The following is a 26439-nucleotide window of genomic DNA, read 5'->3' on the forward strand; positions in this document are numbered from 1 at the left end:
TAATAAGCTTGTATTAAATTCCATAACAAAGTCACTTTAACTAAGTAATGGGAACTTCTGGGTCCCCTTTAGAACTCTGTGGTTCATTCCACCGGCGGCTTCATTCCTACTGGATACTACAGTAATGAGGGAATCAGCGGACTGAACCAATAAGTGTAGCAGGGGACATAGAAAAAAAACTCCTCCAGATATTTCTGAAGAGATTTGGGGATGACCTTGATGATTGACCATGATTCTAAAGCAGGGAAATTTTTTCTTCCTTGTATGCTTTCTTCTTTGCAGGGAATTTCTTATCTTGTATTAAATTTCATAACAAAGTCACTTTAACCCAGAATTGGGAACTTAGCCAGTCCTTCCCTATAACCCAGGTTGACTTCCTGCATGGAGGCCCTGACAGATATCTCACCTCAGAAATCTGAGCACACATAGAAATGTGACACTTTGTTTGATATTAGTGAAAGGAGAGATAAACACACATGACACGCCTATATACTAATATTGGGACACTGATAAGTGGATAGGAAACTGTAATACCAATAATAAAGTTCTCTGTGTTGTGGCTGCACACTGAGGAAAGTTGTAGCATGCCGCCCTCCCTCCAGGCTGCCATACCTACACAGCTCTGAAGAAGGGCTGCCATGGCAGGCGCAACCTTTACCTGACAGGATTACGGCAAGAGGGCGTGTCTTGCTAGGATACACTTGGAATGGGTGTGGTTATGCAGATTTAAAGCCTGTTTGTTTGTGATAGGAGGACTCTTACAGTTAGTGGTTTCCTCTCTTGTTGTTATTGGTGCGCACCTGCGCTGGGCGTGTCTTCACTGCCCGGGTGTCCCTCACTGTCATTTATTCGGGTGTACGGGCGTCATGGCTGGATGCAGCACCGGACGGCTCTCTGGGGTCACACCGGATTCCGACTCGGACTCAGATACTGAGGGGCTCCGACCCCGGCTGCAGGTTATCCACAGCGGGCACTTTATGGTTTCTTCCCCCCATAACGATGACAGACATCGGGGGAAAGAAGCAAAGAGTCCGGGTAATGTCCCAGCAAGCAGCATTGATCCCACGCTGACCCGATTATTCGAGTGCATGAGCCTGGCATACAGGTGAGTCATTGGAGGGGGGTAGAGCTCCCCCATAACTACAATGTGTGATTAGGGTAAAGATGGATGACAGGAAAAACTTTAAAAGTCTTTTTAAAGTCTTACAGTTGATTTTCTTTAAAAAGTAGAAATACCAGCCCCCTGACCCAGAAATGGAAGCTTACTGGCTGTGTGGAAGCAGTGGTCTATATGCAGAGGTCAGACACACCCCCTGATAATTCTCTGCAATCAGAAATGTGTGTGCTCACTTCTGATTGGAGAGCCTAGGCTATGACTCTGGGAAGGGAGTCTGACCTCTGCAGAGAGATCGCTGCCTCTAAGAAGAAGAAGGGGCCTTTTTGGCATCATGTTTGCACTTTTTTTCTTGACCTATGTGAAATGCATTTAACTGAATGGCCATGAAAGTTTAACTAGGTAGTAAGGATAATTGCTGTTTAAAACAAATGCTTTTATTATGTTTTCCCCTGTCCATCCAGTCCACCACCCCTCATGCATGCTTTCCAATGGCCACAGCTCTGCTGTATGTTCATACATAGAGCCCCATGTCTTCATGATACCTGTGCATTGGAATCCTATAGACTTCTATGGGGCTGTGTCCCCAGACCTGGGATGAGCATAGGTTGGTTAGGTCCACAAAAGGTGGCAAATAGTTATGAACAGAATGGGAAAAGTTAGCTCACTAAAAAGTTTTCTTTGGAGTGACCCCGTCTACACATATATAAGTGTGCTTGGTGAAAGAATCGTGAATATACTTACTGTACCTTTTCCAAGAACACCATTTGTTGAGATGTCCCCAATTCCTTGCCACAGTAAGCATTCGATCAGTTGAATGGGTCAGACACCGGAACCTCTTTCTGCATTCTCCTTATACATCATGCAGTGACGTTTGGGCTTACTTGCAATTTACTCTTTCTTCTTGTCCATGTGACATCTGGTTAAATGGGGGTCAGGGCAATATGAATACAGACAGCAGTAAGAGAACCTCAAGAACTTTCCAACAACTTCCAGAACAAAAAGGAGTTCCACTTTAATGAGAATAGGAATGTAAATATATATATTGCATGTATATGTTACATTTGAATACATTGCTCATCTAGCCAGTAGATAATAATGTAAAGCTAAAACATGGCATTTACTGCTCCTTGGTGCTAACTGGGAACTGCCAGGGGCCCTTAAAGCAGTAACAGGCTTTTTGCAGGTACAAACTTTTATAAACTTTTACTTATGACAAGGAAAAGCCTTTAAAGTGTTGAATGTGAATCTATCCCAGTTTTCCATGGATAATTAAAAAAGAAGCTCTGTCAGGTTTTTATTACTGTCTGGGAACATTCTCCCTCTGTTCTGGTTACCGTCGTCATATAAAAGTGATGATAACCCGGATTACAGGTGTCACCAGAAATAGAGGTTCAAGGAACTCTTCTAATAGAGACATTTGTTCTGGAAACATCCATCTAGGGGTCTGTTTGTGTTGCAATATTGTATACAAATGCAATACAACATGTACCAAGGCACAGGTCAGGCACTGGTGTACTAGATTGCATTCATTCTTACTGGCACCCCATATGTACTTTGTCCACACATTGTGCTTTGGCATCCCATTTAACTAGATGAACTGTCCTAATGCAATACATGGAAAATGCATACATCAAAGGGCCATAGTGTGAACAGACCCTGGAAGGAGAATTTTCTTCATTTTGGAAAGATTTCCTCAAACCTTCATTTTGTGTCCTTAATTCAAGAACTAAACTAGAAACCATTATAACCATTCTCTACGCTATCGTAAAAATCTAAAGCAAAAATATTGCCTTTAGATATACTTTAAGGATGCAGGAAAGAAAGATTTGAGTTATAGAATTGATTGATTGGTTTGATTCACTGATAATAAGCTTGGCTGTTTTTTTTTGTTTGTTAATTAATTTATTTAAAAGTATGGTAGCTCAGTGGTTAGCATCGTGACCTTTGCAGCACTAGGTCCCAGGTTTGAATCTCGGTCAGGACACTATCTGCATGGTGTTTGCAGGTTCTCCCCGTGTTTGTGTGGGTTTCCTCCCACATTCTAAAAACATGCAGTTAGGTTAATTGGCTTTTCCCCAAATTCACCTTAGGTTGTGTTAATGACATATGACCCTGGGAACATTAGATTGTGAGCTTTGAGGGACAGCTAGTGACATGGCTATGGACTTTGTAAAGCGCTGCATAATAGGTTGGCACTATATAAATACTTGATAATAACAAGGTTTCAGACTGATCCGAGCAGTTTTAAAGACAAAACGATGAACGACCCAGTAATAAGAAATTAAAGGACAATTATTTTAAACTTAGAACTAAATAATAAAATGAATAAAAGCACCTTTTATTCATTTTAATATTGGGCTGCTACCACACATCATCCCCCTTCCTAGATAGCCAAGCAGCCGTTCTGTACAGCAGTCAGCTATCCCAAATTATCACTGAGATCATTTCAGACGCTGGAAATTGAAAGTATGTATTTACCATGTATGTAAAGCCAAAATCTGTGGCATGGGGAATCGCTAAACCCCCTATCAGGTTACTGTATGCTGTATGTGTCCTGCTGGTTAGATTTCCCTTCCCATTTTCCGGACCTAACAGGAACTAAGAGGAAATATCCCCAAAGAGTAGTGCCTATATTTAACAGCCATCACCAGATTTAAGAGATCTCTTTACCTGTTGGTCTCATGACAACAATTTTGGGTTTATGCTTAGTTTTATGTCATGGTAACAATGGTCAACAGGACAAGCAGGTGATGAATCCCCCCGGTGGGGACAAAGGTGACCATAAAAACTTAGTATTGGGTCTAACCCTTCCGTACTCTATGCATACGCTTTAACATTAGGTACTTGAGCCCATCACAAGGCATTAGATAGCCCCAGGTACCTAGCAACTAATCACCAGAGGTGGCACAGGTGACTTGACTGTACCTTCTGGCAAGACCTGAGACTTCCTGATCCCAAGAGAATGCCCTCTTGTAATAAGATGGAAATTTCAAGCCTCTAGCGCTTGCTAAAAGGCACATCACCTGTGACACCTAAAAGACTTGGAGGCTGGGGCCAGGCTAGCTTTTTTTTCTTTTTAGAAGGTGATCTGTTTATTTAAAAATGCTTTATGAAGCCATTTGTATTGGAGTGGAGTGAATACTGGCAGAAAAGTGGTATTCAAGGTCCAATTTAAATGGACCTTGTGCTTGTCACGGCATTGGAAAAGCACACATTTACTTTAGGCAGCAATTCTTTTCCTTGTATGAAGACAAACATAAATATTGATCATCTGTACATTTCCAGCTATATATCATCTATAAACATATCCATAAATAAAGCTGTGAAATTGTGGAATCTTTAAATAAAAAATAAAATATTTTATATTGCAATTTAAACTCAATTTGGGGTCTCTAGTTATAAACAGGGAATCTGACTTTCACTCAAACATTCCCTGGTGGGAATTATTTACTGCCATTGAGACTTGTAGATCTGGATGATTTCCACAAGGAAATATTTGAGGGAATGATCTGATTCCTTGTTTTATAAATAGAGCCCTAAAAGTATAGGGATCATCTAGAAATAATACCTGTGCCTAAGCAGTACCCTGAGAAATGTATCCTTCTCTTTGAAATTCTTCTCTGTGTATCTGTAGTGTGCGATCTCAGGCACTGCTTCCTATAAGGACAAGTATCTCACTACTTTGGCCTTCATTCATTTTAGTGATCTGTAATTTCTTCACCTCCTCTGTTGCCTTTAGAATATTTCCCCAGCCGTCATCAGCGGTCAGCTATGGCACAAGGAAATAAAACCCTGGCCCTCTACCAAGCAAGCTTCCCACAAACATAGGAGCAGTTCAGTACAAGACATAGTATAATTAACAAAGCATGGGCAGAAGTGCAGAACCCCTAGATGTATATTATACTGTGTGTATGCTAGTTGATAAGCCGGTGTTGCTCGGGTATTTATTTATTACAATCCAATATTATACAGGAAAAGGAATCAAAAAAAGCTATAGTGATTTTCTTGTCTGTGGTGTTGATTCTTTTTTTTGCCTTTGATTGCACTTGGCCAATTGCCTTACGTTTTCTCAAAGGCATTATTACAGGTCGGAAATTTGTAAAAGAGTCCAAAAAAAGTATGTAAAAATAGCAAAAGGCACACTGTCACTGAGCAATACATACACACATACAAATATACCTCTGACATATACCACAGCACTGTACAAAGATCAGCGTTGCACTCACATGAGTCTGAGTCATATGTCTAGCAAGTTTGGTTTAAATGTCTTGATGGGTTTCCGAGTGATGACATATACCATAGTGCCGTACAATGAAACACTGGGCTATACCCATCAGTATCTGAACAGAGGAGCTGACACAGCCGCCCACAGTCACACACTATTATTATACATTTATATACCTCTGACATACACCACAGTGCTGTACAAAGATCAGCAGTGTCATATGTCTAGCAAGTTTGGTTTAAATGCCTTGATGCGTTTCCTAGTGATCATCAAATATAGCTCTGACATATAGCACAGCGCTGCACAGAGATCAGCAGTGCACTCACATAGGCCTGAGTCATATGTCTAGCAAGTTTGGTTGAAATGTGTCGATGCTTTTTCTAGTGATGACATACACACATCCAAATATAGCTCTGACATGTACCACAGAGCTGTACAAAGATGACTGGTGCATTCACATGAGTCTCAATCAAACGTATAGCAAGCTTGGTTGAAATGTCTCAATGCGTTTTTGAGTGATGGTGGAACATACATGCATACATCTGATTTTATATATAAAGATACCTGTGGAATTTCCTAACAGTTGATCACACAGTCATCTTTTGCTTCCAGATTAAATCAGTTTAAGGAAGATGCTGGTGACAACAACACTGAGCTTTCAAAGCTAATGAAGCATTACTTTTTCTGAAATGTATTCTGTTTACACTGTACCCTCAGGCATATGAAACACTGATTATCCCTGAATGGCCTAGGGACTTGTTTGTAAAAACTTGTGCATAGAGAAGTGAATCTTTTAGCAACCACAATGCAGTGTTTCTAGGAAGAGCTCACAAAAGTAACTCCTAATGGTTTGCAATCAATACAGACTCATAGACAAGGTCATTCAACACCATCTGAATCAATTGGATGGACTGGCTAAACCTTTCCAACATAATATATTAATTTTCTTTGGTTCAAATGAATGTGATCAGACTGTGATGTCATGTAACAGTCTTACAGGTTATCTATAAGGCCTCTTTATAATACCTTTTTTTGGAATTTACATATAATAAATCACCAAAAGAGCAATTGTATTTTTTATGGTCATTGATTGATCAGTGAATGACCTCTGTACTCTAATTAAACAAAACTGGAAATCGGAAATTCCATCCAATGGAATGGAGTAACTGATCATTGATTTGCAGTGTGGTTGTGATCACCACTCTTGAAAAGCAGCAAGCAGGGTTTTGAAACAAACAGCACTGATCTCCATTGTGGCCTATAGGTGTTCACTATTTTCAAAGTGGTAACGCATTATGGGGGGCTATAGAGTGGAAATCAGGCTAATTGTCTTTTTTTTCCTATGCCGATCAGAATATCCAGTGCATGCTTTGATCATGTTTCTGCCTACTGATTTGAACCAAAAAATTAGGCAAAACTGAAACTGTGGCATATAATAGAAAATCAGAATTTGCTTTGATTTTTCAAGCTAATAGAATAGAAAAGCTTGGTTGCTTGTTTTAAATTAATTGTCTTTTGTCCCATTTCTGTTGCCTTAAATCAGCATTGTTATTTTCACGTCTTTGGATAGTGTTAGGCTTTTATTATTTATAGTCTACATACCCACTAGGGAAGGTTTCCTTACCATATGACATCCTATGATTGGACAGAAGGGAAGGAAATGAAAGTGTAATATGGTATAATAAAACTAACGTGTCAGCTTATCAATATTGAGTTTCATGGAACTTTTACACAAGCTTCGTCAGTAAAAATTGGTGAATTCAAGGACAGCCCAAAAAGCCTGGTGATTCCAACCTATAAACCTTTCCATCTGTTAGATTCTATTCTTTATACTAAAGTATATTAAAGCTATCTAGTAAACTAAAATTACGTGTATGTCAGCAAATTTCCCACAAGAGGAAGTAAACATTACTTTTGCCAACACGCAGAAACATCCAATAATTCCAGTCTGGACAAGTTTAAGGGAAATCTGAAAAGGGTCAGAAGCCAATGAACAATCATATTTGTTAAGATAAAAAACCTAGAGTCTACAAACAGGGACATGTTTCTTAAAGGACCACTACACAAAACAATAAATATACAATGTGCAAAACTAGAACCAGGTCCTTTAGCACCTAATGCAATAAAGACAAAATAAATAATTTCATCAGCATGGGTTGCAAGTCCTGTCCTTTGTGTCCTCTTCATACTTAGGCACCAAGGACAGCTTCCTCTTCTGTCTAACCCAGGGGTGTCAAACTTAGGCCCCCAACGTCCTTTTTTTTGGCCCCCAAAAGATTTCTAACTATGAACTGCAGCTGGCCCACCGCTGCATTGAAGTAGTACCGCTACTACAATTCCCAGTATCACTCGGGTCTATAGACCAGGCTCTCTGCCTATGCGTGGCCCCGCATTGGATTGTTTTATAGACGCAAATAATGCTGGGAATTTTAGTAGCGGCACTTTTTCAATGAAGAGGGAGTTTCAGCGGCGGGCCACTCATTAAATTTAGTTCCGCATTGGTCTGGCATTTCCAGCATTCCCCCTCAGCTGTACTTTTCCTTGCTACTCCAAGGCATGGACTTGAATGGTTGGATTTTCATAGAAGAATATTGTTATTATTGTTAACCTGTGCAAAAAGGTTATCATTGAAATTTAACTCCGAAGGCTACAAATAGAGAGAGAGGCAGATTTTTTGGTAAATAAAATAAAAAAAAAAAAATGTTTATGCCTCTTTCTCTATTATAAGCTTGTTCCAGATTGAATGTGAAGCAAAACCTCTTTGTTTCCATATGAAAAGGGTTTATATCTAATGAGAAGGAAACATTTCCTCAATTTGTTTCAAGAAAATGTCAAGGTCGGCCCGCAATTTTGTCTAAGTTTTTAATTTTGGCCCTCTGTGTATTTGAGTTTGACACCCCTGGCCTAACCCATCAACCCAATCCTGATTTCATGCATTTCTCTTACAAGAATATAGGAATGTTGATTTGAATCTTGGAATGTATTAGTTTGATGTAACTTAGGAGAGGGTTCACACATTTTCTCTGAGCTGCCATTGGGTTAAAAGAGGCAATAGATTCTTTGGGAGATAACAGAATCAAAACTATTTTTTATTTTTGGACAATCTGTAATGTTTGTAATTGTAATTACTGTACCCATGTCAATAGACCAAAAATGAACTTTATTTAGCAGTTTGGCCATATTGTATAATTCAGCTTTAACAATCCTCTAAGGGTAATCTGTTGGCAAACAGCCGAGGGTATACAGTATGGCAATGTTTAGAGTGGCAGTGAGTTTGTGATCCGGTTGCGGCTTCCTACATGTAGCCTCTTCCTGTGGTGGCCCAATAAATAATAAATAAGGGCAGTGAGGGAGTCACTACTGCTCACTGTTGCCAGTGTTCAATCTGCAAACACGGGTTTTCGAAGAACCAGCACTTCAGAATGGGAGGCTGTGCAACTGACTAGGTGCCAGATGCAAGGACCCACATGGGAACCCTTATATCCCTGTATGTGATACATATATGTGAACTGTTTTACCAACCAAGTGATTTTAATTCTTTTCAGACAACATTTCAAACCAGGGAAAAGTGTACATCTTGTCTCTAGACCTCACCCAAATTTTCTTTTCTTTTACCAAACTAAACTAATATAATCTGGCCCAAGAACCACCCCAAACCTAAACAGGACGGTGAAGGGGCCCCAGCACACTAATGAATCACCCTTCTAATAAAGTCATAATGTTATGCTGTCTATGGTACTTCAGCTGATCAGCTACAAATATTTTATGTATTATTCACTTGATCAATGTTCAGTTGATATATGATCTTTTCACCAATATATATGTATATATATAACACAAAAAGTGGTTTCAATTTTCAATAATTAATTGGCAAAATTCTGTTATTAATTTTCAACATTCTGTCAAATTGTTCATCTAATCAATCAAAAATATTGCATAGTGTATTAACCTTAAGACTGTCATGATCTTGTGAAGTAATTAAGCATTAAATCACAGTGGAACTGCCCCTTCCTCTCTGAGTTTGAGAATTGCATTAAAGAATTTATGCCAGTTGTGTGCACGATCTTTTTAATATTTTAACATGATCTCATAACTAGATTAATGATTTGTTATTTTTCATATCTGAACGGTTGTTCTTTTAAATCAGAAGTTAGAAAATAAAAAAAATGGTTGAGTAGAGAAACTCTTGGTTTTTATGGTTTATTTATGAAGTAAATTGTAACAGTACCGTCAATATTTTTTAATGGGTTGCGCTATCTTGCTGTCCTTTGTATTTTATTGATAACTGGATATGTGAAGACTCACTTCACAATTTATTAAATCAGTGCAATATATAATAAGAATAGTAGCTATAAAAGTACATTAGGTGTTAGGAGGCACAGCACAGGCTCACCGGACAGATAAGACCCTCCTATGGTCTGCTGGAGGGGTATGCTAAGGGGAGCAGAGGGTGGTAGTGCACCCTGTCTATTCTCCCAAGTGGCCCTGCATGGGACAGCAGAACCAGAGCTGATCGAGTTATTAAGTTATCCTTTCTTCTGTATCTCAGTGTCAGTGCAGCTTTGCAGCATCCCTGGCTTCCTTCTAGATGTGTGCACTTACACTGGGATGTGTCTATTTCAGCATCCCCCGATAAACTCTTTGTGCTTGGTGTTGTCATTGTTCTCACTGGCATTGTGCACCTAGGCGGAATTAACGGAATTGGCCTCTGTCCAGTCAATGACCATTTGTCCTATAAATTTCCCAGGCCCTAGTCACTGGTTGCCTTGATTTGTAGCATTAAACTTGTCTTTCTGCTCATAGAATGACTTTCTACTTGAGAATCCATTGCCAATTCTGCCAGTTACCGACTAGGTGATTGTTAGCTGGCTGGATTTTTGCCTGTAACCCCAATTCTGCTTATGCCTTATACCTCACTTGTTTGCCTGATTCCCTGTACTTGGTTGCCTGGCATCCTGTATATGACTGCTGGCTGTTTTCCCTGGATGTGATCCCTGACTCTCCAGTGCTCCGTAATATTTGTGGATTGCCTAGTTATTAACCTTTGACTGTCTGACCTCCTATTTTGTGTCCCTGTCCCGCTACTGGTGGTTCGCCAGTCTCCTAGGTCCCAGCTGCTATACATAAGACCAGGAGGTAAACCTAGTTGCTTCCTGTGGCAGTCTGGGTGCACTACTATGGTTGAAGTGTACAGCAGAGATTGGGATATAACCATTGAAAGGAAGCTGGTAATTTTTCGGGGTTGATTTACTAACACAGTTTAGTTTGTTCAGTAAGAAAAGCAAATCATGACAATTAGGATATTTTTACTATTTTAGCTTAGTAAATGTGCTGAAAATTGACTTTGCAAAAAATACTTAATGGTGTAAAAGAAAAAAGGGGTTAAGCAAATTATTCTTTGAAGAGTGTGAAAACCATAAAAACGTTTTTTTCTGATTAAGTTTTAATTTTTAGTTGTTTTTTTTGTGTTTTTTTTTTTTTTGAGTGGGCTGCCATTTGGCTCATCATTAAATCTTTGGAGACACACACAAAATTTTAACAGTAAAAAGAATATTTCTGATATCATCTTTCATTTGAAAGGTACTAAAAAATTATTTTTTCAATAGCTAATAATCTGGACAATAGGGAATAATCTGAACTATGCTTGTATATCTGAACTCTACATTGGTTTTATTGGATTAGAGTTCCAAGGAATTGGCACAGGTAATTGGTATCCTATACACTTGGTAATCCCATTTGGGGTTGGATATGACAGGTTGTGCATTCATTGTGTTTTAGTGAGCGTTACTTGAAAATTCCATGAATAAATATGCCCTTTCCCAGCTAAAACTGGTGCTATTGGTTTAGATGATAAGGCTAATCAATATATATAAATGTAATATTTTCATATATACATTTTAGTAGACCTACAGTGTAATATCATTTTGCTAGCTAAGCTATTGCTGATTAGAAGTACATTAGAGAAAATATTAAAAATCACATGATATAAGTATAGATAGTTATCATATGGTTATCTAGGAAAAAGCCCAAGAAGGTTAAGTATTCCTATTTTTAGAGAGAGTATATAATATCTATCATAGCACTTGTCTAGAGATAGTCCTCATTGTGACTCAGTTTGGTTTTGTTGAAATACCAAACATTTAGGTTGACTTATAAAAATCAAAAGGTCAAAACCCCTTTTAAAGATAAACTATATACACCTTTATACACACATTTATACACAACTGTCCTGGGGTTAATTTGCAGTAAAATTAAACTCATTAGCATCCAAAATGCTTTGACACTTTTTTTTTGGTTTTTGTACTAAGTCAATTGATACTATCACTTTTAGTTTGTGTGTTTGCATCTATGTCATTTTATTTATAAATTTGACTTGGAAAATTTTTGCTATTGGAAAGCTATTGTTTTACATTACATTGGGAGTGTTTTTTTCGAAAATATTCTTTATGTTTGTCCTCAGAAGTAAATCCATTGTCTTGTCTTCCAATGATGCAAAATCCATGTTAGTTATGACAAGTGCAGACTATTGATCTGTGTTCTCCCCAGCCCCTTTTAGCTGCGTGAACCACCCAGCACTTTTCAGTAACCAGCTGGCTGTTGATGGATGGTTACAGAAGAGTTGGATCACAATACAGGGGCTGCCACTTGCCTACAGCTCTTTACCACCCAGCTTAAAAAAATTCTGGAGAAAATATTGTTGATGTAAACACACGGACGTCTGCCTCTAAAATAATGGATTTGTAGCCCCAAGTTTTTTTTTAATTATTAATGCAGAAAATCCAAATACGTTTTTGAAGATAATTTGTTATCAGTAAAATGTTAATTTCACCTGTCATTCCTAATCCTTGCATGCAGATGTATTAGTTCTTTAGGTTCTCATCAGGGCACAAAGTATTCAAACAGCCCAGAGTATAGATACTGTAGAAAATTGTAGGATTTTTATTACTTCTAATAGAAATCCAAAACAACATGGCATGTATTACTTAATTTAGGACACTGGGTCAGGTCCATGAAGATTTTACCTTTATGCCCCTGTGGCTAACTTGTTTAATAGAAAGCTGTATTTGGAGAAATATGGCTGCCATTACTGAACAGCTTCTGTATGACTGACTGGTATACTCGTCCTCGTAGATTTAAAGGTGTTAGCTCAGAAATCCAAAGGTAGTAAGGAAATTTTCAAAAAGTAGAATCCACATTTTTTCCACTGTTATTGGCTTCTGCTGAAATACATTTCCAAAAAATAAAGTTACCTGTAAAGAAGTAAATGCATTTTCCATTGCCTGTTCTGTTTAACATTTGCTTTGTTGTAGAAAAAAATTGTCTTTCCAAGTTTGTGCAGAAACCAAAAACTTATTTTATATATTATATTGTACTATGTATTATGTAAATTCATAAAGCCAACCGATAATTGTGTGCTATAGCATAAGAAGAACACCCAACCCCTTCAGTGATCTACAACCCACTGGTTGTATCCTAACCTCAACCAAATAGTCCAGGTGACAATTTACAATAAATGGGTCATAACTGAGCTCCGTCTGGGACGAATGTTCCATTTGTGTTTCAACCACAAGGGTATTCATTTAAAGAACAGGGTCACTTTAAAGTAAACTTTTCACTTAGAGATTATGTAAATTCTCATTGCTGACCTGTTTTTAAAAAATACTTCTTGTCCAGTGTTCTAATCCTCTGCTTTTAATACCTTGTGAATTCTTGACCCAGAATGATTATGCAGTTATCTAATTCCCGCACAAATTGTTACATGTCACATAGCAGCTTACATCATCTCTCAGTGGTAGGTCCAGTGAAAAACAATGTATCCGTCAACACACTTTTACTGTTAAGGCCAAACTAGTGGTTTACCACTCAAAACCACTTGCAAAAAATAGTTACCATTGGACTATAATCATTTGTTCATTATAACTTGATTAAAGGCAGTAAAAGGCGGCAACATTGCTGCATGTTTTTTGAACGATACACATAGCATGCAGGAGAAGTTTGCCCTCCTTGTAATCTCTATAGACTTGAATTAGTGCCGCTTCCTAACACTTGTGCAAATGGTTTAACCCTTTTAGGTTTCAATTAATAAAATTAAAGGAAACATTGTGCTATTGTTTTGCAGCTGCTTGCAAACACCTGCACAGGCATTTACACATGTTTGACAGTAAATGTTTAAAAACCACTAGTCAGGACCCAGCCTCATTATTAGAGTTTGGTGAGCTAATTTAAAACAAATGTTTCTTTAGGTCAGGTGAACCTGAAATTGAACCACTGTTACTGAAAGATGTGTTCTTTGTAATACAACCTTATTGTTCTTGGGAGAAAACTGTCCATGTGAAACTGGACTTTGTCCCATATTACCTGTCATCAACTAAATTCCTTTAGTCTGTTTAAAACACATTTTCCATCATAAAACTTTATTTGGTAGTATGATGTGAAATGTGATATTCTGTAATGATATCCTCCAAAGCCTGAATTTTCGGGCACCTCCTATATATGATACTGTTAAAGTAAAACTATACAGCAAAACTAAAAACTGCAGGCATGCGGGTTCTTTTTTGTAGTTGGGACAGGCATTCTCAGCTTTTGGAAAAACATCTTGTTTATCACTGACTCAGGAAAACATTGTAACAAGTTAGCACACAAACCCTTGCTTGGAATACCCTAAAGCTGTATATGTTGTTTGTTGCTGTGTATTCCCAGGTATGTAACCTAGGTGGCCTGGAAAAGGTTGGACAGCATGTAAACTTTCCTCCTTGTACACCCCAAGCCCTGAGGAGCCTGGGTGGCCAAAAAAAGGGGGCAGTAAATTTATGCCCCCCCCCCTCCTGTTTATACCAGGGCCTTGACCTACATCAACAGTTACGTAGCCTATTAGGGAAAAACATGACCGTATCCCTATAACCTGTCCCCAGATAGTTGATGGAGTTTGCAAATGGGGCTTATTGGAATCTGAAAGTTCTCATTATAACAAAGGGGCCTCAAGATAGTCACCTTCACCATTGACAGAAAAAGTTAAAGTAACCTAGATTTACTGAAAGCCCAAATACACACCATGAAAAAGTATTTTATTGAAAAAAAGATCATCTAGAATTCAAGCAATGTAACTCTGTGTCAATCACAAAAAACACACTGACTCCTGCCACTAAAGAGACAGATTTCAAGGCGGTGCTATCTAAGTAGTTCTGGGAATTCTGATTTGTTTAAAATTTATTTTTACCTTTTCAAAAACTAGGTAAGGGAACTGTATTCATTCCTCAGAGTGAGGGGACAGGTATCTTGAAGTCCCTTTGTTGAAGGGGAAATTCCTATTCCAATAGGGCCCCCATTTTCCTGCCCACCCATTCTGTTACAAGTTTGGACATTAAAGGGTTAGAGCCAATTGACTTGGGAAAAACACCTTATAATTTTTAATCAAAGTATTGCTGTGTAATAAGCCAAAATTCAATACAAATAAATGTCCTGTTTTAAGCCTTAATCTTCATCATCACTTACCTACTATAGTCATATGTCTTTAATACAGTCCAAGGTCACTTTTGGGAGGAAGCCAATTATCCTAACTGCATGTTTTTGGAATGTGGGAGGAAACCAGAGTGCCTGGAGGAAATCCACATAAACATGGGCAGAACCTGCAAACTCCATGCAGATCGAGTCCTGGCCAAGAGTCGAACCTAGGGCTGCAAAGCCAGAGTGCTAACCACTGAGCCACCATGCCTCCCAATTGATAAGAAATTCCCTAATTTGATTAAGCTATGTGGATTAGTACTGCTGTCCCTGCACGTTGTCTGCATTTATCAGAGTTTTTGGGTTTATATCTATAGTTTGTAGTAGATGCATTGAGATTGTGTATATTCTCCCATAAGTACCATATGAGTTGCTGTGGAATACATGCATTTGGGTAAATGTACAAAACGTGTTCTTTCTGTGTAAAGTAAATCCTAAAGCAACATTATGTTCTATTTTCAAGTGTTTCCTAAAAAACATTATGAAATTGGGAAAAGGCAATTTGAGGAATGTACGGTATGTACAGATAAAGAGGGTAAATGTTAAGAAGAATTAAAACCACAACAGGAATACGCAAAACTTTTACATTCCTATTGTCATGAAGAAAGCAACATACTTCTTAAGTTACACAAAATACAAAATATACAAATACAGTATATAATGAAATGTGAACACGGGCATTGCAGTGGTTTTTCCCAGTAATATTTACCCATAAATATTTCTCAGTCAGAAATAACTTTCTAAAAAATTTTTAGTGAAGATATACACAACATCTCAAACTTGTAGGAGGGGCACCAGTTCTGTAGAAACCAAAAAATCACTGCATTCAAAATAATATTTGTTTAGGGTAATTCTTTCAGGGTGGTAAATACTGGTAAAACTGACTTAGGCTACATACACGCATCAGATGATTCTCGTCCGGTTATTGCCTCAGAGCTTGTATTGGACGAGAATTTGATATGTGTACAGAGGTTTTCCTACCTCGTTCATTATTACATTCTATTATATTCATGAATGATGAACTACTGCAATACAAGTGAAGGAGAGAGAGCGCAGTAGGGTGCCGCTCTACATAGAACAAATAGGTGCTGTATGTACAGTGCTCGTACGTGCATCTTTCAGTCTTTTGCCATTGGAAAGGATCATGATAGACAGAAGTCTTACATGTGTTTATTCAGTCCCCCTTAAACTGACTTGGGGTCCCAATGGAGGCTCCTTATGGCTTAGGAGGGTATGGGGCCCTCCTATGGCTGCACACGTTGCAACTCTCTATAGATGCCCCTGTGTATAATGACTTGTTTTGTAAAGCTGTGTATAGAGCTCCTGGCCCCGAACCAAATTGACTCCTTGCGCTGCTCATCCTGGGAAGGCAGGTCCACACGCTGGCCATTGTGATTTCTCCAGCTGATTCTTAGTCACCGCAGGACCCAGATTGGTGTAGGGATCATCTACATGGGAAATGAGTGGTCACGCTATTCTATATACTCAAAAGTTTAGAAACAGATTGGAACCTGGAACTCAGTTTTCAAGTGAAGTAATAGGAGTCTTATGGACATATTTACAGCTGTTTACTTCACTTTGTTACTGTCATTATGATTTTGTTGGCTCTTTAAATTAAAACTGGTTATTTTCTACTCTAGGATTTTTCAGTTGTTGCAACCCCCAAATGTGCTAACTCTTCCACCAATCCAAAGCTCAAGGAAAATGTTTTGGCTAGAGATACAATTTCAAATATTGATGGAGATCCTCTACTTCAGGTAGTCCTCAGGCTAAGGACATCCATATGGATGCCTCCTAGATACAAACAGGGCTTCCCTGCTCGCTCCTGTGCAGGACAGGGGCTTGGAGTGGGACGGTTTGCATGATTTGCAGAAGAAATCTTTTGCTAAACACAGCTGAGGTTGTGCTCTTTCTGCAGCCTCTTAAAGCTCTTTAATGACCAAGACAAACTCTGCAGTTGTTTCTTTTTGCATATCAAAACACAACTTGCTCCAGTAGGTAATGAATGTCTAGGCTCCATAAAGATTTTTTTTTTTTGCTTTGTTTATGTTTAACTCACAGTGAGAATTTTGCTCGGGTATGCTTGACGTAGGTATCCCAGGAGGCTTTTCGCTTCCATTCATTCTCGATCCAAAATTAGGGGACGGTGGTGCACCCAATTTATGTTTTATGGAAGTCGTGGCCAAAACACTGCATACATTTGTTGATGGACTGTAAACACTGCATTGGTTTGTGCCAAATTGTGCAATCTTCATTGGTTGATAAGTTGTGGACATTTTTGCTCTGTATTATGTTGTAGATGGCATGCGTATTGTTGTTGTTCACACGGTATATTACTCCAAAATTCTCCTAACTTTTATTTGAAAATTGAGAACCAATTTTACCCTTGGGTGCATTCTTTATGCTGTCTGTTGATGGATTTTTTTAGTGAACTCACTTTCAGGGAATGACGGTTTATTATTATTATTATTATTATTATTATTATTATTAATAATAATATTATAGACATCGGTAAAGGGTGTGTAGTTTCTGGTCATGTCAGGCCAGTTACCTATGGATATACCTTTTACTCTTGATATTATAAATAACTTGTTTGACTTTGTCAGGTTTGGACTATGCTTTTACTTTGTTATCAACCTCATAAAGTTCATCTGTTTCTTTATCTTTGTCTTGGATTACATCCTGAAGGAAGAGCTCAAGCACAGCAAGTTTCCTATTGACCTGGCACATCTGTACTTTGATCTCCTTAAGAACAATCTGCATGTAATTAAAGGATTTTTGAATAAATAGTTTGTACCACCACTTGAAATATACCTGAATGTGTCTGCCAATAGTGGACCGGTTCTTGATACTAAATCTCCTTGGTATTCATTTTGTTCTATATTAATCATACCAGTGTTGCCCCACTTATGTTCTCTATGCACTGTTTGTGATTGAGACTTGGCTCTTTTATCTGGTCCCATGGCTCTACCAGACATGAATGGTTGCTTGGTACTAGGTGTCTCAAGCAGTGGTAGAACTCTTCATATGATTATGTGGCCAATCACAATTATATTGTGGATCTAGTAGGAGGTTAAGGCATGCTTGGGGAACACTGAGTTGATGAGATAGAAGTAAGAATATTGGATTATGTACAGCGCGCATCTGTGTTATTCGAGTATTCATTGTATTGTTCTGGTGGATCTTTGACATGACATCAAGGAGAAGGAAAACGTCTATTTGACACTTTTGAGTGAGGGATGCCTTTTTAAAATGCTGTTAATTCATTGGGCGTGATTTATTAAAACTCTTCAAGGCTGGAGAGTATACACTTTCATCAGTGAAGCTGGATGATCTAGCAAACCTGGAATGGATCTGGTCCAAGATTCAAAACATTTGCTAGTAAATAACAAATTACTTTTTAAGAAATCCATTCCAGGTTTTCTAAATCACCCAGCTTCACTGATGAAAGTGTATCCTCTCCAGCCTCAGAGAGCTTTAATAAACTAGGTCTATTTTGTATTACATGCATGACAAAGTGATCCGGCATTAAACAAGAAAATGAAATACTGCACTATGAAGTAAAAGGTTTGGGCATTTCCACAGGGTTTATGGTGTGCACATTTTCTCAATCCACTATACTAGTTATTACCACTTGTCATTGCTAAAGCACTACTTAATCTGAAGCCCAATCCAGTGTGACAAGAATACATAGGTCATGGCAATTGGGTTCAGCTTTAATTTTTTTACCAGGATTTACTAAACTTTGCAGGGGAGTTTAGGTAATGTAAGTAATTACAAATACTATATTAAATATGCATTGCTCAATGTACTTGTGGTCCTGCAAGTTGACTTCCACAGTTTTAAAGTGTCTTGCACATTCCTTGGTCCCATTATCCTCCAGCTCTGTCAATCTGGTTGTTGAAGATTTCTCATAATGTTATACTAAAATAGTAAAAAGTTATTATACCTGGAGGTCCTCCTAAAACATAAATGTTTATTTTTCGGTTATCCGTGCTATGGAGCAATAAAAGGTCATGTGAACCATGCACCTGGAAAGATATATCTTCTGCACACTCCAGTATCAGTCTTCCGTACATCTGGGGCTACTTCCTGTACTAAATATATTGTCAGATTGTGTCATCGGTCCTATCAGTGCCAGAAATGGCAGCCAGCCACATATTCATCAGTGCTAATGTTGCTAGGACAGACCCAGAGTTAGACAAACACGTTTTCCACTTCAACACAATAATTAACTTTAGCATATGGTTTTACCACTCTACATTAGTTTGTCAGAAAACAGGAAATTTTCTGTTGATAAGAGAAGAGGATGATGGCTCAGCAGTTAGTGCTGAAAAACCTGAACACTTCTCTGTCTAAAAGCCTTGCACAGGGAAAATGTTTTAGATATTTGTGTTCTTACATAATATTTAACTTGTTTTTTTTTTATTGTTACAAAATCAGGTAGGAACTTACAACTGCTTTGCATAGTTCCCCATGCTTTTTTTTTCAAAAAGTGGGAAAGAATTAGAACTTTTATCCAGCTGTCTAGGGCTCTATTACAGTGAAGGAGATTTACCATAAGTTCTAGCCTTCTGCTACTCTACTAAACACTAAAGTAGTAAACCATGCCCCCCAACTTGACAACCTTTATATAATCTGCTTTGTTAAAGTCTCATCATGCATGCAAACCACTTCATGGCCCCATTTTTCATCTTGGGGAGATCATGTTTTTTGGATCATTTTAATAACTGTCATTAATCAGATTTACCAATTCAGCAAACCAAATCTTATATAACTTTTGTTATAAAAAGAAAAAAAAACTAAAAAAAAAAAATTCAAATTCCCAAACAACAAACAGGACTTTAACGTCACATATAAATAGATTGAATACCTTATATAGCTCAAAAATGTTTCAATAACATCACTTATTTACTGTTATAAATAGCTTTACAATCAAGTTTTTCACTTAAAACAATTAAAACATATACAAAAATATGCCATTTCATGATTGTGTCATTCCTTCCTCAACAGGTTTCATGGATCTAGTCCACTTTTTCAGTGGCCGATCTTTTCAAAAAAGTGGTCAAATATGTCAAAGTTTCCAGCTTTGAACGGGAATCAAACGGGCGGAGGGGAGCTGGCCTTGCTCGTGCCTCTTGGTCTCCAATGCCATTATTGTTGAGGGGATCACATACCTATGAGGAGGATTGCCTCCTGAAGAAGTGGACTAGATCCATGAAACACGTCGAGGAAAGAATGACACAATCATGAAATGGCATATTTTTGCTTATGTTTAAAGGTTTTTAGGTGATAAATTTGATTGTAAATCTATTTATAACAATAAATAAGTGATGGTGAAACATTATAGAGCTATATATGGTATTTAATCTATTTATATGTGCCGTTAAAGTCCCGTTTGTTGTTTGTTAATTTTAAAAATTGGTTATGTGGGATGTGGTACATTTGTAATTAATACTAGAAATTACTTCATCATCTGACACTTTTATGGCAAAAATAACCCCACCTTTACTTCTGTTAATCCCTGCACAGGTTTCCTGGATTTGGTCCTGCGTTGTCCAGTAATCCGCCTTCATCCCGGGGCAAGCGCTGGGCACCGCCATCTCTTTTCCTCTTTTCCTCTTCTTCTGCCTATGTCACCCAGTCTGGCACTGGGCCGGTGTGAGATCCAGTGATGTAGCCTGCTGTAAATGGGGGAAAAAAGGGTGCTGATCTTACTGCTCAGATCAGAATTTTTTTTTCCATTGGAGAAAAAGCTCCTTCTGCGCATGCTTGATCTGCATGACATATGTATCCCAGGAGGGGCTCTGCATGCAGCTTGGGGATTTACTCTTTTTACCCCCCCCCCCCCCCCCCCCCACACACACACACACACAAAAAAGAAAATAATTGGTTGTCTACCCTTTTATGTAAAGTAAAAATTCTGGTGATAGGTCCTCTTTAATTGGGGGTCATCTGAGGGCAAAGAGCCTCTTATTTGGAGCATTGACCTACTATTGTGGGATCCTACTACACAATATACTTTTCTGGGTTAACTGGTACTTTGGACTACGTTGCCAATTCATATAAACCATCCCAGCCCAGAAAAATATGTCTGGGTTCCCTGCAAGTTCTGATGTTTAATAATGATTTTTCTAATAGTAATGTAAAGAAACAAAATTCAAACAGATTTACAAAAAAACGTCATTTTATGCTTGGTAATATTGAAGACATTAGTCATTTGATAGCTCAAGTACAGATGGTGTTTCCTGTCATACAGCCATATAGGTTCATGTGATCAATCTCAAGTCAATGTGACTTTGTAAAATAATAAATTTAACCTCGGAGCTAAGAGCATGTGGTACAGATAAGTTTACATACAGAAGAAACGTTTTCCACTTTCTATAATGCAGATGCGCAATTCAGGAAAAAGTGATACCACACAGTTTAAACCATAACCCAGCTTTAAATTTTACTTGACATAAAAGATAAGGGATTTCTTTTAAGGGATAAGGGATCTCTTTGTTTTTTTATAGTGAATATTTACCTCCCAATATTAAGGTGTATCCATACCCTTTTAGTATGGATAGAATGGTGAAGACAGAGTTGGAACAGCTGTCAGATTTTATTTCTGCTAGGTAGATTTATTCTTTCTATTGTTCTGGTGACCACTGTATTTGAAACTAGAAGTGTCAGAAAGGTAGCGCTTTTTTTTCTCCACTTCTCTACTTTTAGAAACAGTTTTGGTTCCTAAAGTGAGCCTGTGCTCCGCAACAGATGTTTATGGGCTGTTTTTGCTGTTAAACTGCATCTTACATGCCTATAGATTTATATAAAAAGGCACATCCCGCTTGTGGTAAACTAAGGTCCATTGACCTTAGGCACGTTGTCTTGGCGTCACCCTCCATTCTTCCCTCTCATTCACCCCTCATATTCAGAACATTTTCAGGTCCTGTCACTTTCACCTATCCCCAGAGACCACCAAACTTCTTGTACACACTCTTATCATCTCTTTTCTGGACTACTGTAACATTCCTTCCCTCCGCTCCGCTCCGCTGCATATCTTTGTAGTTCTCTTCATTGGCTTCTATTTCATCTGAGAATCAAATTCAAGCTCATGTGCTTTGCCTTTAAATCCCTCCACAGTTTTTGTCCCACTTTTCTGACCTGGTTAAAAAAATACTCTGCCATCCGCTCTTTTTGCTCCTTCATTGACCTGCTAATGACTTCCTCACTCATAACCTCATCACACGCACGACTCTAAGACTTTTCTAGAGCTGCCCCAACTCTCTGGAATGGTCTTCCTCGTCCTATTCGGCTTGCTCCTACTTTCTGCCTATTTAAAAGAGCACTCAAACGGCCACTACTTCCCACCACTACATATCCCCCTCCTATTGTGTGTTACTTCCCTTCATCCCAGATTGTAAGCTTTTCGGGGCAGGGTCCTCTCCTCCTGTGTCACTGTCTGTATTCGTCTGTCATTTGCAACCCCTATTTAATGTACAGTGCTGCATAATATGTTGGTGCTATATAAATCCTGTTTAATAATAATAATTGATATAGACTTTTACTCTCCTTCCTCCTTTGATGCAATGCTGAGTGAATAGACACTAGGCACCACTTAGGAGTAGAAGTGAGTTCTTAGCCCCGCCAAGTCAGAGCAAATAGGATGAATAACAGACTTAGCAATCCAAGTGACATGAGCCAGAAGGTGCGGTGTATCTGGCGTTATCTGATGGCTGCTGAGCTGTTCATTGTCAATCATCTTTGTTTTAGTAGCAACAAACTTCACTGCAACCTGTAGATTTTGTTACATTATATTTAGGTTACATACATGTTGGCTGTTAGATGGTGAGCTTTTATTCCAAAACTATTCTAATTCCTAATAAGGTACACTATATATGGCAACAAATAGGAATCAAAACAGAAATATATATTAATGAATTAATGATAGTAAATGATCTATATCTAAAAGGCAAAATTCACATGTGGTTGTAAAAAAAAAAAAAAAAAAAAGCGGTATGTGTTTGTGTGCTATTGTCTCCGTGTATAACACAGTGTTTATTGGTGAATATTACATATTGGTTAGAAATGGAAGGATTGAAAAAAATATTATCATTATGTTTATTATTGATTATGGTAATGATCTAGGCTACCCCGTGGCTTCCATATATTGTTCTAAAAACATGGAGTCAGGTGAGTCCCTTAAGGTGATCACTTTAATAAGCAGGAGGTTTTGGTTTAAAGTTTTTTATGGTTTTTTTTAAGTGTTTCATTTAAACCTTAGGCTATGTACACATATTCAATAATTGATGTTAGAAAGGATCTTTCACGATTGACAAAAGACTGAATGAGCACTGTACACACAGCGCCGTTCTGTTTAATGTAGCAGAGTGGGAAGGGGGAGAATGACGGAGCGGCACCCTGCTACGCTCTCTCCCCTTCACTTCCATTACGATTGTTCGTGGATCCGCCAGGACGGATGAACGATGATGAGCGCTGTACACACGCCAAAATTTCGTCCCGATATCAGCCCTGAGGCGATTATGGGAAAAGAATCATCTGACATGCGTATGTAGACAGTGCTCAACTTAATCATAATACTGAAAGTATTTATAAATACTAACTGGACAACATTTTGTTTGCTACACTATTTATTCTCACACTTGCCATGTTTTTTTCCCAACATTATTGGAATCTCAGTTCTGCTGATGTCCGCCAGACTCTTTCAGCCACTTTGTGTCTACGTGCACTCACTCCAATGTCAGGTGTACAGCATTGCTCCGGACCAGCTTCTTCATAAAGACAACAGCGGCACATACCTGCATAATGTAAGCCTGCCTACCGTCTCCTTGGGACAGTCAGACAACGCAGGAGAGCAATTATGAAAAAGATTCTAGAATTATATAACAGTGGTGAAGGTTTCATGAGATTTTAGTAACTTCATTTACATGTTCTACTGTTCCTATCTCCCTAAATATAGACCCTACCCTTACCTTAACCCATAAAATAAGTCCTCCAACCCATGACCCCAATGTTAGCAATGCTCTTTAACCTAAGGCCCCCCTTTTAACCCCTACAAATTAAATACATATAGTCATGCAGGGTGTAACTTTTCTTTATTTCTTACAACTGCCCTCTAATAACCCCGTGGGTGAGCTTCTGATTGTATCCTTAAGGTGTCATAATTTGCTTTCACTTCTCCTGCCCTCTGGTAAACTCTACTTGTCCTCATATATATAGATGTTATTCTTCTCGTGTTATTCCTAACACAAGTCACCTGACTTTACAGTCTTTGATTTAGCACTTTTGAACAACTTCCTCCTTACAAAATTTTTACCCATCTTTACTATTCCCAAACGTTTTACCTATTATTTTGTATCAAATTTTAAAGCATTCTTTTAGTCAACCGTTTATATTGTTTAGCTGGCTGTATGGCCTGGACTGATAAGGTCAGATATTATATTTGAGATCGGTTCTTGACTAAAGCCTCGTACAGATGTCAGATTACTGTTGCAGATCTTTCATCATTTCCAGTAAAAGATGAACAAACGAGTGCATAACACAGAAGATGAACAAAAAAGAGTGCATAACACAGAGCCATGTTATGTCCTATGGAGAAGGAAGTAGGTAATGTGAGTGAACAGCACCCCACTGTTTTGTCCTTTGAGACAGGCATGACTGTTCATCCCGACCGACAATCATCTGATGTGTGTAAATAGCTTAAGAATTCCTAAAGCCTTACAGATGGATCCCTTTTAATACTGTATATCTGACCGTATTATGCATAGGATGGCAGACTATCTGCATTAGGCTTACAAACCAGTTTATTTCCTGTAGTTTTTTGAATATGTTATTAAAAATGTTTACTACGATGCATTATAAATCACATTTAATACCTTTTTTTAGTGGCAAATTGGTGTCTCCAAAGTGGAAGAATTTCAAAGGCTTAAGACTACTTTGGAGAGACAAGATCCGTCTAAACAATGCTATCTGGAGAGCCTGGTACCTACAATGTAAGAAAATACAAGAAAAGTTTTGTTATCTATCTATCTCTCTATATATCTAGCTATATATCTATCGTGAGTGTATGTATCTATGTATGTGTATGTATATGTATGTATGTGTGTGTATATATATATATATATATATATATATATGTATATAAAAATTTATATATAAAATCTGTCTGCTAGAAATAATCATTTTATGTATTTATTTTATTTTTACCTGGATAGAGCAGGGACAGTTCAGAGGCTCTGTTAACTTTTTATTGCTAGCCTTGTCCCTGATGGGGAGATTTACCCTCTTCAACGTTGACACAGACAAACATTGGAACCAACTTGCTCCCTATGTCTTGCTGTCCTACCTAAAACTGCTCTGCTATTTCTTGTCCTGGTATCGCAGGGGCAGGAAGTGAGAAAAATATCCCCATTGGGGTAATGAACAGAAATAAAACTTCCAAAAAAGATACCCATCCTTCAGCACAGAAACCTCATATGCTTGATGCAAGGCAACAGTGGTACCATGTAAAACTTGAAAAGATGTGAGCACTCAGGGTTGCTTTAACCTCCCTAGAGGTTCATTTTTTTCAGGTTTATGTTTAAAAGCGGTACATTGTTTTTCTTGAAAACTTATTTTACAGTATAAACACAACACAACACATGAAACACAAAATCATGTAAAAATATTAAATTGAATAAATTACAAAATCTATATTTTTTTAAAAATGTTTTTTATTTTTTTTTTAAATTCTTTTACACATATAAATCCAATGTATTGCATTCAATACAGTTATTTTGTATTGAATGCAACACAAATGGATTTTGAATTTCCCGCCCCGCCAGCAACTTCACACACGCACAGATGTCACCGCGAACTCCCCGGTGACTCGTCGGGTGCAGAAGCCGGCCGAAGGAAGAAGACGGAGATCGCGGCGATGGACGGCACGGGATGCCGGCGGATCAGGTAAGGCTGTATTTACTATTACCTCCCATAGGTTTACTACCTGAGTCTGACTCGGGGTTACTGCTTTTAGCAACTTTTTTCTACCCCGAGTCACACTCTGGGTTACCCCTAGGGAGGTTAAGAAATTATTTGCTGATGTTCAAGCCAACAGGACAAACCATCTGTTTTCATTGCCTTGACTAGGGGATCCTGCGTAGCTTAGGTACATCTGTTTTTAATGTGTTTATACATTTTTTTTATATCTGTTGCTTTGAACTATTACACATAAAAGATTTGATAACTTCAAATAAAGACAATTAGTAGTCTGCTGAAATTGTCAGTTGTAAATAATCTTTACATGTGCGGATGACTCATCTGTTTGCTCGTACAGATGTGGAGAAGAGGAAGACCCCTGTTTGTGGCTTTGTGACGCCTTTGGATGGATCAGGAGATGATCACCGTAAACCAGAGGTATAAATGAATGAGTTACCATGAAAGTAAAAGAATGACTGACGTTAAATGTTGGATACATGGTTTATTTAGTAGAGGATTTTGTCATACCCTGTTTCCCCGATTATAAGGCACTCTCTTATATTTTTTGAAATGCCAAAATATGCCCTGGGTCTTATTTTCAGGGGATGTCTTATTTTTCCATGAAGAAGACTACAGT

The 26439-nt window shown here is 38.2% G+C and overlaps 1 protein-coding gene across 1 annotated transcript in view; it reads left to right on the plus strand.

The window, feature by feature from the left end:
- The first annotated feature begins 806 nt into the window (after positions 1-806).
- MLXIPL (MLX interacting protein like) overlaps positions 807-26439 on the plus strand; it is a 62162-nt gene continuing 36529 nt past the window's right edge. Inside the window, exons 1-3 of the mRNA XM_072428874.1 lie at positions 807-1105; positions 24732-24838; positions 26161-26240. Coding sequence (XP_072284975.1) covers positions 867-1105; positions 24732-24838; positions 26161-26240 — 426 coding nt within the window. The 5' untranslated portion in view covers positions 807-866. The remainder of the gene's footprint in view (positions 1106-24731; positions 24839-26160; positions 26241-26439) is intronic.

This window comes from Pyxicephalus adspersus, chromosome 1 (assembly GCF_032062135.1).
Source record: "Pyxicephalus adspersus chromosome 1, UCB_Pads_2.0, whole genome shotgun sequence".
Lineage (NCBI taxonomy): Eukaryota > Metazoa > Chordata > Amphibia > Anura > Pyxicephalidae > Pyxicephalus > Pyxicephalus adspersus.